Raw genomic sequence first — 14,548 nt, 5'->3', positions numbered from 1 at the left:
TTTTATTCCGCCCCCCCCCACACACACATATTTAAAAAATAAAATAAAAATATAAATATAAATACAAAATTTTAATGCATGGCACAAACATATTTTTCTGTTCGGAGCAATTTTAATTTTATTGATTGTACTTTTTTAAATGATTTTTAACCTCATGTTTTCTTAATGTTCAGGATTAGTAAATATTACTTAAGGTAGATAAAAGTATTATTTTTTCCAAGAAATTTACTCCTTGCGATCTCCTTGCAATCACCTTGCAATCGCCATTTTTTAGCTGATATTCTCAAAGAATCATCTTTTCTACTATGATTCTTTTAATTCACATTTAATCGCGGGATGCATACTTGAGCAGATAATCCAGCTATGCATTCCTGTCGGCAAAAGAAAACGTATATGTTGAAATCCCGGGTGTGAAGAGTAATCGACAGAGACTCATATTTTTAACAATCAGATAGAGCTTACGAGCTAGATAACCAGATAACACAAAGGTAGATAAATTTTCAAATATAAATAGGGGTGGGGGAGAGAAGAGACATAGATAAGCGTTCCAAATGGGACATATTTTGCAATCTCTTCAGAAGGATACGAAATACTGCTTGTTGTAGGCCGTGCAAAGCTTGTGAATCCCAATAAGTTTCTATTGACAAATGGTAAGAAAATATTCCTCATGCATATATTGAAATATCTCGAATGCAAAAATCGAAAATATTCCTCATGCATATTTTGAAATATCTCGAATGCAAAAAAATGCAAATGAAAACATCAAAAACGAAAACAATAGATTTCCTAAATCTTATATTTTGAATCAATATATATATTTTTTTAATACATTCAAAATACTTATTATTTCTTGAATTCTTAAAACTTTATGTAACATGAATTAATATTATAAAAAAATTATGTCAATAAGATTTATTGTATTAAGACGAATATTGTTAAATTTGGAAACATTTTTCGTTTTAATATATATGTATGTATGACAATAAATTATTTAATACGAGTAACAACAAAGCTTATAAGCTTAAATGATGTTTATATTAAATGTCTTCACTTATTACTACTAATTAGCATCTCAAGAACTTCACGTTGCTAATTAATCATTGGAATACATCGACTGTAATTTTTGATTACTTTTTTATTCCTAGTTTCGAATATACTTAATGATCTTCATATAACAACGCTTTAAAAACCATTATGTTTTTTTGGCACTTTCGAAAGAGTGTCTAATTCTTCATAATCGAGCACGATTGTAAAAGTCTTTAAAAGCATGATAAGAGCTTTGGTAACTTCACGTCTTTATATCCTTTTTCTTCTTTTTGTGCTCTTCCTTTTTTCGGGTAAAACAATTCGTCCTTCGAAGGACTGAGGTTCCTCCGCTTTAGCTCATAACTTTATCGATCCAGGGCACGAATTTCTGAATATTGGTGTATACACCGGGTAGGTGTTCGCGACCGCAACCGATGCCCCAGGAAACCAAACCGATCAGAACGTGTCTGCCTTCCACCGACATTGTGAGCGGTCCGCCAGAATCACCCTATTACAAGTCAAATTGTAAACAGTGTTCTAGTTGCACATGTGTTTAGCTAATACTGAATTAATCGAATATGTCTTGGAGTATTCTATTTTGATTGATTACCTGACAAGAATCTCGTCCACCTTGTCTATATCCCGCACAGAGAAATACATCATGTATGGTTTCTCTCCTTCCGGCTGCTCTGAACCACTTCTGACATTTATCGTTTGGTATTACCTAAATAAAAATATGTAACATACATACATACATATATACATATATACATACATACACACACACACACATATATATATATATATATAATTAGGAAAATTATTTATTGTGTAGTTAAATAATATTACGAATATTATATGCATAGCAATAATTAATTAAAAAATAAAATTATGTATGGCAAATAAATTCTGTTTATACGATTTATATTAGAATTAATTAACAAAATAAACAAATTAATATAAAACATCGCAAAAACAGTTTACAGAATTGTGTTGTACATTGTACATTATTTTTATTGCGCATATTTTGGCTGTAAAGACGAGTACAAGTTATCATCAAAGACGAGTATAAGTTATCATCAAAGATGAGTACGTTGGTCGATAGTGCACCTACCTCAACGTCGACTTCTTGAAGAACGGATGGCGCCGAAGTTTGACCATGTCTGGTTCGTCCCCAGCCAGCGACAGTTGCGGTTCGGCCGGAGAGCTTCAAATTCCTCGCCGGCAGGCAAACCGGGACGATGTGCTGCTTGAAAGCTACCATCCGGGACAGCTTCACCAAAGCCACATCATTTCGAAAGTCGGTGGCAGAATATTGCGGATGTATCTGTTGTTATTTTGTTATTTTAGCGTAATTATTATTAAGTCATCATGCTTTATTGGTTAAAGATATGCGTGATAAAATAAGTGAGCGTGTGTTTTGAAATTTATTTTTTAATATTACATACGTTGCAATGCGACGTGGAATTCTTGGACATATACTGTTGAATCAATAAAACTTAAAAGTATTAATATTTAAAGGAAGAACCTCTTTCCTCTCGATATTAAATTCTTCATGGACAAGTCGTTCCGACTGGTCTCGAACGTCCCATTCCCCGAGTCGAACTTTCAAATTGCTATTTGGTGTTCTGGCGTAAAAGATATGCATATATCAATATTTCTATTGTACTAAACTGTTGACAATAATAGCCAATACTAACGTCGCGACGCAGTGTGCCGCTGTGACCACCCATCGATTGTTCAGCAAAGCGCCGCCGCAAGATAGCTTCTTACTTTGTAAGAATCCTGACTTAAGGATAGCGGCCTGCAACAAAGAGAAGGTTTAGAGGTCTATTTACAGATGCGTTACATGAAATATGTATTCAAGTCCGCGTCACGGCTCGCGGCCCCTTTAAAGAAGATTTAATAGATTATTTTTCTCCCACTTCGCGCTAGGCGAACCGAGCAAATTGATGGCTCGTTCCCGATGAATAATGCAGAAAGGAAGAGTGTGTCACTCCACGAGAGATATGTTTATAACTAAAGAGAGGAGAGGAGAAAATTGTGCGAGAAGGATCTTACCTGCCACGGATGGCTACCGAAACTAGACGAGTGTCCACCTACGATCCTATTGCTCCTCGTATAGAGCTCGCCACAGCCTGAAAATATCATCTATGTTAGCTATTGCAAGACCTCAATACGCGAGCGTTTTCAAGTGAAAATATTCAACGTGTCGGTGATAACACACGATAACACGTGATAATGCAAAAGTGATTTGGGGATCAATACATAATCGAAGAGATAATGTTTGTGCGTGTCATAGATAGGAGAAAATAAGACTATGCGATGCAGAAGATAAGCTCACACTAAAAATTTATTAACTGATACTTTCTACAATTATCTGCAATTAAACTGGTACCTAGGTGTCTACTTTAAGATTCTTCGCGCTTTGATGAAAGACTGAAAGCAGAAAATAGACATGGCACACAGTGTAGAAAGTTCGCGCGACTTTAGGAACTCAGTTTATTACCGCAGATTATAGAGATACATTATCTACAATTAATCGTTGCGAAACTTTCTTAGCGATTTTGCTTAAGATAGGAGAAGATATGAATATGAGGTGTTCATTACATAATTATACACGTGAAACTAATCATTTTACATTAGATTTTTAATTTCACATTTTTGTATTTAACGTGTAATTTAATAACATAATATATACATAGCTATACGGTTAAGAATTGTATATTTTTGTTGTAAAGTTGAAACCAGTTTTGATATTCTAAAATATTCTGCCTCATATTCCTATCTTGTATTTCAATGCTTAAAAGAAAAGAGGACGATTAAAATATAATTTTCTTCTTTGTTCTATATTGCTTCATACAGTTTATCCAGTCCTCCTTTTGTCTTCCTTTTTTTTTCATTTTATCTCTCGTTCTCGGCCAACCATTTTTTATTTTAGTATTTCCTCATTTTTTTTCTCCAAATTCAATTTCTTAATTGTTTCCCGATAACACTTTGTGCAAAAAATGTGCGATGTGATGATGAAAGCATATTTGTGCGATTTCCATGCGAAACATTGTATGCATGTTTAAGTACTGTCTCCGTTATTTGGGATCCACTATAGATCAATTTTATTAATTATTAACTAGTATATTTAATAATAAATATTTTGTAACGTCTCGATGTGTCATTCATCTTATGAAATTCGTCCAGTTCGTCTCGTATATTTCATATTGATTTCCGTCGAAACCGTAATTCTTTATATTTTTTTAAATCAGCATTCTCGACATCAATAAATTAAATCTGATATCTGATACGAAGTCTAATAATCATCTGTTGATATTTGTTGGTATAAATCACACAAACTTATAATCCAGATGATTATAATAAATTGTATCTTTTCAATCGACCGCAACAGTCAACATTGAACGAGCATATTCAAATCAATAATTAAGTGCACCTAAGAAGGGATTCGTCAAGTCTCAATTTGTTGCAAATAAAATTGGTAATAAACATAAAAAGCAGAAGGTCGACGGTTGAAGCGATATAAATTTTAACTGTAAGGATATACAATTTCGAGGTGAGCTCAATTTCTCATACTACAGAGGCACGGTGGGATTCTTGCGTGTCTGTAATCTTCGGAATCTGAACTCATCGAGGTTTTCAGTGAGTCCTCGTGCGCTTGACACATATCGTGCGACACTCTGTGCAATAATCTGTGTGCATTCTCATGCGATTACCACGGTATCTGGAGTAGTCCATGGCATTAGACGAGTCCTCGATTGGGTCACTGGTAGCGGCGGGCGGATAACCGCTGTTGTACTCGTCCTGTGGATAATCCTGAACTGTGTGATACGGACGAGTGGTGAACGTCGGTCGATCGTGGCCGACTGCGAGATCGTTCGGCCGATTATGGTTCCAGATCGCGTAAGATGAATCGTAATGGCTGGTCGGATTACTGACAACATCCACATACGTGGGCCGATGGGTCTCTTGACCGTGCGAGGGCTTGTTGGGCCTAATCGCGCTGCCGTAAATGTGCACGTCGTCATCCACGTATGGCTGTTGGTGCCCGAGATTTAGGGTAAATGCTGGGCAACGTAACGATGTCGCTATTAGCTACTCGGAATTACTCGCGTTGTGGCTCTGCGGCCAAATTTAAGGATGCATATGTCATATTTTAAAACATTATTTTATTGTACGTGTAAGTATTCTGTATAAAATTTTATCTTTGAAAAAAGCTTTGGTTTAAAGCTTTTTTGTGTTTGCTTTGATGCTTTGTAAAGTCGCACTTTATAGTACTTATTTGCAAATTTGATAAAGTCGTAGAACTACGAATTAATCAAATTTTTTATGTATATGTTAATAAAACTATGTACATTAATAAATGTTTGTGCAAAAATTTATTTGGATTTACTTACGTTCAAAAATTATTCGCTTGAAACTGCAAAATGTAGTCATTTTGCTCCATAAAGCCATTGTAGTCCAAATTATTTATTTTTTTGTTTTATTTTTTTGCAGTATGATTTCAGGACGTATTCATAGCAATTTTGGAGCTGATTTAACTGATATTGACTTTTTTATCTGATTTTTTTTTGTCGAAAAGGTTGATACTTTTAGTCGAAATTGTACAGTCTTAAATCTGATAACTACAGCTGATATTTTGATCACTGCAGTTAAAGGATTAAAGACTGTCAATTTAGAATAAATCTATTTCGAGAAATAAATGCCTATAGAAAATTATTATGATACTAATAATGTTATAATAATAGTAATATTTTTCTTCACTTTCATTATTTTCTCTAATTGTTCATTGCAACCAGGAAACACAATCGGGATATTCATTATGTAATTTTGTCTCTAGGACGGAAATGTAAAAAGTGAAAATTTTTATCATTGAAGTTAACGGAGAAATTTTTCACTTTTTTATGTTTCCGCCTTAAGGAAAAAGTTACGTGATCGGTACTTAGACAAAGCCATGTACTGTAAAATATATAATGGGATAAAGAAATATACGTGTAATATAATACAAATATATAATGAGAAAGAGAGAAAGAGAGAAGGAGAGATGAAAGCAAATGTAAAAGAATAAAAATGTCATAAGAAAATATAATACAATTTGTAATTGTCTTGTTCTGTCGGTGACATCGTTTCCTCGCCTGTTTCTATTTGTGCCATTGTATTGATAGTTACGCGGTTACGGTGAGCGACTTGCTGAAAGCACGCTCGCGTAAAGTTCTCCGGGCGTGCAACGCGATGCCGTCGCGTAAACTAGGTGTGAATAACTGTATTTGAAAGTGCTGGCCGTACTGTCGCATCGTTGGTACGCGAGCGACATACTAGCTGGACGCTGTTGGTTGTGTAATTTCGGATGTCGGATAGAAATCAGGTTACTTCCAGCCGGTGTCTCCTTTCAGTTCACGATAATCAAGCGTTCTCAACCTTCTCGCGATCTAATCTCATCTTAATCCTTAACATTAATCTAAAAAAGTAACGTTACATCTCCTACTCCTTTAATTATAGTATCATTTGAGTTCTCTTTGCGCTTCTTCACTAAATATCATCCGAATTTCTCTTATACTGCATGCAGAGAGTATACATCGATTGTGTTATTTTATCGTAATCGTCGCAAGATTTGACTATTTGACCACAAAATTTAAAAGCGTTTACGGACATTCCTCTCGAGCAAATAACGCTAACAGCGCGATACAATTTCGAAGTCTCGGTTCAGAAACTCAGTTTAGTGACATTAGAGAACACGAACCTTCTTTCAGGATGTCGCAAATTTACAGCGGCATGACGGTAGATAAAAGGACCTCACGAGTTAATTGAGAGACACACAACGTTGAATTAAAAACTCTTTCTTCCTTGAGAAAGACATACGATGTTTTCATTGTCTCCTCCATTCTTAAATAGTGGATTAACCCTACTGGTTTGCTTAAATATACAATACTATGCAATCATATCGTTAGATTAATATAATTGAAGTGCTTTAAAAAATAAAACGTTTTTACAGAAGATCTTTTGCATTAACTTACAAAGTTATTAGAGAAAAACGTTTTTTAAATAAAATATTAATAAATTATATTAATTAAACTTGACGTATGGATCTGTGAAGTTAGCACGATATTCTAAATTAATATCAAAAAAAAGATAGTTCCAGTAGTACTCTTTATCTACATAAAAATAAAGAGTTCCGCATTTTTTATACTAAAAAATTAGCACACCATATTTTCAATTTTGGTTTTCTTTAGTGCAGAATTCTTTTTTTATTTTTCTAAAAAAAAAGTGCTACTGGCATTATATTTTATATATTAAGAGAGTGTCGTGCTAATTTTACAGACTATATCCACACGTATGCCTTTTTAATATATTTAGGATATAGTTTTATTCTAATGCGAGAAAACTTACTGGCATTCTGTAACAGACCCACAGTTGGCCGCGGTACTTTTTCGGGTATGTCTTCGTCGTCCACGCAGCAGCTCCATATTAAACCTCCGGAACACAAATCGAGTGGTCGACCACCATTAAAAACGCAGCTAATGCTGAGGCCGCACTCAAACCTCGCACCTTTGTACTTGCACGTTTGCGGTATCACTGAAATAAATTCCACATATCAATTAATATCTATGTATATAGATTGTCGCATGTTTACCGATTACTTTAATAGTAATATTAAATTATTAATTTATTATTAATGGGATTATTTTAATGTGAATAGATGAGAAACGATTAATAAGTAGGAATTTTTACTAAAAAATAATTTAGTCTTGTAATAAAAAAATATTTTTAAATGAATATCTGTTGTGATATCGATGTATTTGTTTATTCATTATTTATTTATTATCACGCAATTGTAATTTTAATTGCGTTAAATAAATACACTTCACATTTAGCGCGTCTTCTTTCGAAGGTCCAATATCAGTTGTTATGAAATGAATCCTGTCGTTTCAATATGTCTAATTGCATTAATAATTTATTGTGACTGACGACGTATTTTGTTAATAGTAGAAAATCTGTGATATTCCAATATCTCATTTTACAAACTCTTGAAAATATCAGCAGATATAAAATATTGAATTATCTGTCCCCCTATATTCTTTTTACTTATTCATTCAATCAAATAATTTATTTGATTCATAATTTACGGCCTTATATCTTTCGACAAATTTATGAAATTTACTTTCAGGATCGATATATTTTATTTATTTTACAGCACTTCTAATTTCTTTTTGTATCGTATTTTTGTCCCATTTTGAATCCTACATACTTCTGCCCAACATCTCCATAAGGCCGCTCTGGAGATTGGAGTTATGTCCTCGATGATCATTGGTGTAGTTTCGCTTCTTCCTGAGCGTCTCCACTAGCAAGGCACCTTGCTGCTGGCTGGTCAACTTCCTCCTTCTGCCCTGTCGATGTCCGTCTACCATTTCATCGTGCATTCCATTTAATCTCTTTCGTTTGATTTCATTCAATACTTCTTGGATATTTATTTCCTCTTCCCCTTCGTTTTGCAGGTCCTTTTCCTGCCCGCTCCAATCCACCTCTTCTGTATTATGATTCGAAAAATGACCTTGAGTATCTTCAGAGAACATAGAATTCTTCGGATGATCCGTGTTCTCCAATATGGCGTCAGTGGTTCCATCACTGCCGTACGGAAAATTCGAAAAGTACTGATACTGTTCGACCTTGGACGGTATGCCTATCACATTTTTCAGGTTGCTCTCGATCGCTCGATTCTCACGCGTGAGATCTTGTCTCATTCTGGCGGCTTCGGGTTTCCAGAGATCGTGATGCTCATTCGAATCGTCGGCCATCGCGAATCTTCTCGGTGAGTTTTGGAGAACATTGTCCTCGCGCCGATTTAACCTTCTCGATGGATATGTATCGGACCGCTGTAGGCGAGATTCTTTAACTTTGATCGGTATGATCGATCGGCTTGCAGTTGCAATTTTACAATCCTCCCTGTGTTTCCACGAATAAGTGTCACGGTGATCGAAAGCACTCGCCACGATGATCAGAAACGCTCCAAGCACGATCTTCATGATCGACTTTGACTTCCGCTTGTCACTTCGAGGATACCTTGCGCATCATCGTGCGATCTCACTGCACACACTTGAAAGTTAAAAGGGGCGCACTACGGTAAGGATAATTCACGAACGATCCATTTCCTTCTCCATTAACGGCGATCGATGAAGAACGGTATAGAGATCTTACAACTGAAGTCTAAATCAAGTTTCTCCGAAATTATTCGAAGAGAAACTTGACTTAGTTGGAAGCTGTAAGTCAAGTTTCTCTCATGAGATTTGACTAGTTGAAATTTCACTTGCAAAAACGTTTGAGGAATTAATTGGCACACTCACTTCAATTTCTTTGAAAAGTTCTCCTTGTTCTTTTATCATGTGACAACAATAAACTTTCAACTTCGAAACAAAGTCTTCGAATGCACTTGATTAGATTTGGTTACTGATTAATACCGGATTGCAAATCCTTAATCTTGAACGTAGCAAATGTGATTCATGGTCGAATTTCTTTCACAATTTCTCTCACTTCGTCGAAGGCTTTCGCGAGGGTCACGGTATTTCGAACGACTTTGGAATCCCAAAGCACTGTGTAAGCACCGCCATTTTGATATCACTGTTTTCTCTTGCAATAGTTTCGATTTGTCGTGGAAAATTTTCTACAGAAGGTACCAGCGGGCGCAGCCTCCCCTTGGAGACCGCTGACGCTTATGTACTATCGAGAGACAATGTCAAAAGGTTGAAGCCGCTTTGTGACACTTCAACTGGAGTGACGATGAGAGAAGCTGTGACAATACACGCCTTCTGCACGTGGACTGGCTTAAACCGATGTCTCACGAGTCTCGATCTAAGAAGGCGTCCACTGCTTTCACCGGCATCAGCTTTCCCGCAACGGCGTCGTCCCTTGGTCTCACATTGGTTCCCCACCTTCACCAGAACACATCGCGGTGTGTTGTGTCTTATTTTCCATTTCTTTCTTCGTTGAATTATTATGTCGCCGCGAAATTGTCGTACTCTGAATAGCTGGAAAATTTTGTCAAGATTCGGGCCAGTCGCCTCGTGAAGACGGAAAACCCCAAGATAGTTATTTCTATACTATATTCTTTGTGTGTTGAATCGTTTAAGTTATTTTGTTTTATCACTCTATTGCTATATATTCTGTATATTCAAATTCGGAGATTATGTTTCGAAAGATTATAAATTTTTATTCAAACTTCTCTATGTTTCATTACAGTGATGAATGATCATTGGAAAGAATGATTAAATATTTTCTGTTTCTCATTAAATCTTAGTAAATACAGATTTATTAAAAATAAAACAAAATTCTATACGTAGCGTAAGAGTTTTATCATAAATAAAATATATGAGATCGAATATGATTTCGAAAAATCGGCGCTATGACTAAGATTTCGTGACCCAATTTTATCGCTTCACTGACAACGTTTTTACTTTGATAAATAAAATCTAGATCGATTCGAAGTATTCATGGAGTATCTTATTAAGTTTACTTAAAAAAGAGTAAATAGTGATTGATATTCAGACTAATATCTTTCATGCGAATTTTTATTTTTAATAATAATTAAGTAGAATTTAAATTGTGCTGCTAGATTTCTTATCAAAGATTGAATTAAATCGAATTAAAATTCGGAAACTGCACTCGTGTAATTCCATAATTCCATAATTCAGTTAGGAAGTATTAGGTGTTTTTTTTATAAAAGGAAAGATATCATCTCCAAACACTCATAACAATAGAGAAGAGGTGCGCTGAGGTCGCAGTGAAAACTGAGCTTCCGTGCGCTTCATTATAAATATTCTTGTAGAAAGTAAGCGTCAGTAAGTGGCCTTTCAAGTACGATTCCGATTTCGTCTTTCTTGTTAACTCAGCTGTAAATCTTTCGTGCTTTGCCCGCATTTACGGAAAATTATTATAATCGCAATATTTTTTTGTTGATAATAGCTCTGATAGTTGCATTAAATAAATAGTTATATATTGAATAAAATATCGTTCTAACAAAATCCTTTTTCAAATTTTTAAAAAATTTGTTTTTAAATATATTCTTGTAACAATAAATATTTAACTAGGGCTACTGAGAAGTGCAGCGCGATAATCAGACAGCGCAAATTACTACAACAAACATACATACTTTCAAAATTAATAATTCATTTGAATATTTTATCTTGAAGATAACTCCAAAGTAAAATAACTCGGAAATATGTTCGGTTATACGTTCGGATAAATTTTAACGAGTTGTGAAAAACGATTCGTTACTTTTTAACTGAATGTAACTGTAACTTTTCAGAATCGGTAATTTGTAACGGTAATTAATTATTTTGTGAAAAAGGTTATAACTGTAATTAGTTACTTTTATATAGTAACTTTCTCATTTCTGCCTATTCATCAAAGAGAAATAATTTACTGAATTCACACTTTATTTTAAATTAATTTGTTTATAATTACTACATGCAATGAGAGAGAGAGAGAGAGAGAGAGAGAGAGAGAGAGAGAGATTGAAAACATCAAATTGTTAGAACAGGTAAAGATATAGTCTATATTGCTTTGATTGTATAAGTATGAGTATCCGACTAACCGGTTTGTCATCTTAAAATCTTTCCGATATCTATCATTTCATCGAGATCTTACCATTGCACACAATTACGTTCACATAGCTGAATCATCCTTATCGCATGCTATTCAGTTGTTAACTGAAATTGTTTTAAGGGGATAATAGATATCAAAATGTCAGCATTATTCAGCGTTTTGATTTCGTAGAGGTATTATCCGATGACACATGACAATTAAACGTAGGTACTTGAATTGTATTTAAATCATGTATAAATAAAGACAGAAAGTAGAGGTTCTTTCGACAAAATCATGAAAAATTAATTTAGTTTAATTATTATATGAATGAATTTTTTTAAAGCAATCTTTAAAATTTATTTTAATCTCTGTTTATTTTTAATATATTATAATATAAGCTGAATAATAGTGATATAACTTACATCCAAGTTCATCGAAAAATCTCATCTGTCCGTGCGAATCGATCGCATTTTCGATATTTTCTTCTTTCTCTGGTTGACCTAAAAAAAAATAATAAATACGATCGAATTTCTCTAGTAAAGAATCATTTTTAACGCTACCGAAAAATGTCATTATCTATTTACCAAACTTTCTCAAAATTCGGTTGTTCCTTCTTTTATTAGCGAGACAGCTTGTATCGGCGATCAGAAGTAGCGAGATAAGCGCTCCGGCTTTGAGAACAGTCATTTCTCTCTTCGGCCGTCAGCGATGATCGTGCGATTCACTGTCGTTCGCTAAACATGTTCACGACGCCGTCATGAATCTTTCTTAATCTAACGCCGTATCATTTTGTCACGTTCCTCATGATTTCACTTTGAAATCCGTCTCGTCAGCAGTTCTATTAAAAGTCCAAAAAGATCCCTGGATGTGCTCTCTTTTTATTTCACACGCTTTTTTAAGCCGCGTGCAATTGAATGTGGTAAAATTTGTTTGCGAATTGTTAAAGCTCTCACACTTTACACTCGCGGACACTCCATTTAATCGACTACGGAGAGTTCAAAGGGGACTTGATGATACGAATCTCGCTGGAAAGTGTTAATTGCTGAAACTGTAAAAGACCCGGTCTTTTAAAACATGATCGTATTTCGGGGGCGGATTTTTAAAAAGTATTTTTGCGACAATTTTTCGAGCACATTATGTTACCTCCGTGTCGTTATTTATTTTATTAAAAATTTATTTATACTACGACAATGTCATTTCGAGCTGAGAATCAGTAAATTCGGTCACTTGCATTACACTAGATTAGTACATACTAAGCTGCTATGTATGAAATTAGCAAAGTTAATATTATATAAATATTTTAAACGATTAAATATCTAATAATGACACTACGTTATTTAACAGAATATATTATTATTTCATTGTCAAAGTTGGTTTATATTTGGACATTATATTTAGATACTTTATGAAGCAACACTGTTAATATGTACTAACTAATTCAGTGTAATACGAGTGACTGAAGGGATTAACATGGAATATGATGTCGTTCGGAATTTCGTAATATGAACTTTTGACGCAAAATCTTTTAGATTACTTATCGAATTTAAAGATTTTAAGTCCGAAAGTCAATAATATACGAGTCTCGCTTTCGCTTTTTATGATTTCTGTAATTACGTGTCGCTCCGTAGGAACAAATTGCATGCTGATTAAACTAATAATTAAACTAATTATAATGGAAATCGTGCAAGCATATTTTGATGTTATGTGCCACGTCAAAGGGTTGATCGCATAGACGTTCCGGTTTCCCCGTCCCGATCTCGGAGCCTTTGTCCACATTCTTGATCAGTTCCTTCACCAGCACATCGTGAACGAATTCACGTTAGCGTGTCCAAAGACGTTCACGTACAGTCCGGTACAAAAGTGGGACACGAAACCAGGCCACCGAGACAAGTGGCACGCCTTTTAGCTTTGTAACGTTCGGCCGGTTTTACATGTGAGACCGTGTCCGCGTGGCGACGTACACTTCTCCTCCTCCTTTCCCCTCTCTTTTGGTTATTAGTGAAAGTTAGCCGGTAACTTTCGACTTTGACAACGACAACGATTCATTCGTAGGGAATGCACAGTGAAGAATGGATTCTTGGAGCACCAGAGCCCAATTCAATATATATAGCTCATGATTAATTCTTAACCGAAGTTCAACTTATTCCTCATCCTTTTCCAATTCTTAAAGATGAGGAATAAGTTGAACTCTTCGGTTAAGAATTATATAATCATGAAAAACTGTGAAACTGGGCCTATATTGTATTTAAGAACATTATTTTGAAGAGGTATTGTCTTCCAATTCTTCATAAATATTAAACACTTTACTTACGAAAAATTTACAAATAAATAGTTAATACGATAGATAGGTTTCTTTCTCTAAAAATTAGTCCATTTAACTTTCTATCTTGTTAGTATTAAGCCTCATGATTATAAAAATGATTGAATTCATAGAAAAATCTACTTTTCCGTATAAATATTGCGGAAGTTATGCTAAGTTATGCTCGTGCAGCAGTTCTATTTCGTGAAATAGAAGCTTTACTCTAAAACGAACTTTGTTTCGTTTAGATAGTATGCGGCGAATTGAAGACGAAGGAAAGAGTGAAATATCACTTTCAACTACCGTGCTGTAAGTTACGAGTTAAATCTCGTACGCGAGCACGCTATTGTTTTTGATTGCCCGACTTTCTTTGCGCTTTTTCTGTATTAAGTAAAGTAAAAAATAAACAAGTGGAATCATGTGCATGTCTGACATTTGTGTAATTTAAATGTATCCTGTTAATTGATATGCTTCCACAATTAGTCTGCTGTTGTTTAACATTTTTTCCAGATTTTAGATATATAATATTATTCAGTAAAATATATATATATTTATATTTAATATATAATTATATTACTTACTTGTTTTAATAACGGCATTAATTGGAGAACGAAATTTTCCAGAAAATAAATTTGAATATTT

At 34.5% G+C, this 14,548-nt stretch overlaps 1 protein-coding gene across 1 annotated transcript in view; it reads right to left on the bottom strand.

Annotated features, from left to right (window-relative positions):
• Positions 1-1,051: 1,051 nt before the first annotated feature.
• Positions 1,052-14,548, bottom strand: part of LOC108746171 — a 24,159-nt gene continuing 10,662 nt past the window's right edge. Inside the window, 13 exon segments of the mRNA XM_018482769.1 lie at positions 1,052-1,534; positions 1,637-1,750; positions 2,141-2,353; positions 2,555-2,654; positions 2,727-2,830; positions 3,088-3,164; positions 4,749-5,099; positions 7,420-7,605; positions 8,279-9,090; positions 9,419-9,432; positions 9,434-9,474; positions 12,030-12,107; positions 12,192-12,655. Of these exon segments, the coding sequence (XP_018338271.1) occupies positions 1,379-1,534; positions 1,637-1,750; positions 2,141-2,353; positions 2,555-2,654; positions 2,727-2,830; positions 3,088-3,164; positions 4,749-5,099; positions 7,420-7,605; positions 8,279-9,090; positions 9,419-9,432; positions 9,434-9,474; positions 12,030-12,107; positions 12,192-12,294 (2,349 nt within the window). The 5' untranslated portion in view covers positions 12,295-12,655 and the 3' untranslated portion in view covers positions 1,052-1,378.

This window comes from Trachymyrmex septentrionalis, unplaced genomic scaffold (genome assembly GCF_001594115.1).
Source record: "Trachymyrmex septentrionalis isolate Tsep2-gDNA-1 unplaced genomic scaffold, Tsep1.0 scaffold16, whole genome shotgun sequence".
Classification (NCBI taxonomy): domain Eukaryota; kingdom Metazoa; phylum Arthropoda; class Insecta; order Hymenoptera; family Formicidae; genus Trachymyrmex; species Trachymyrmex septentrionalis.
The sequence above is the reverse complement of the archived record's forward strand: the minus strand, read 5'-3'. Positions and strand labels throughout refer to the sequence as shown.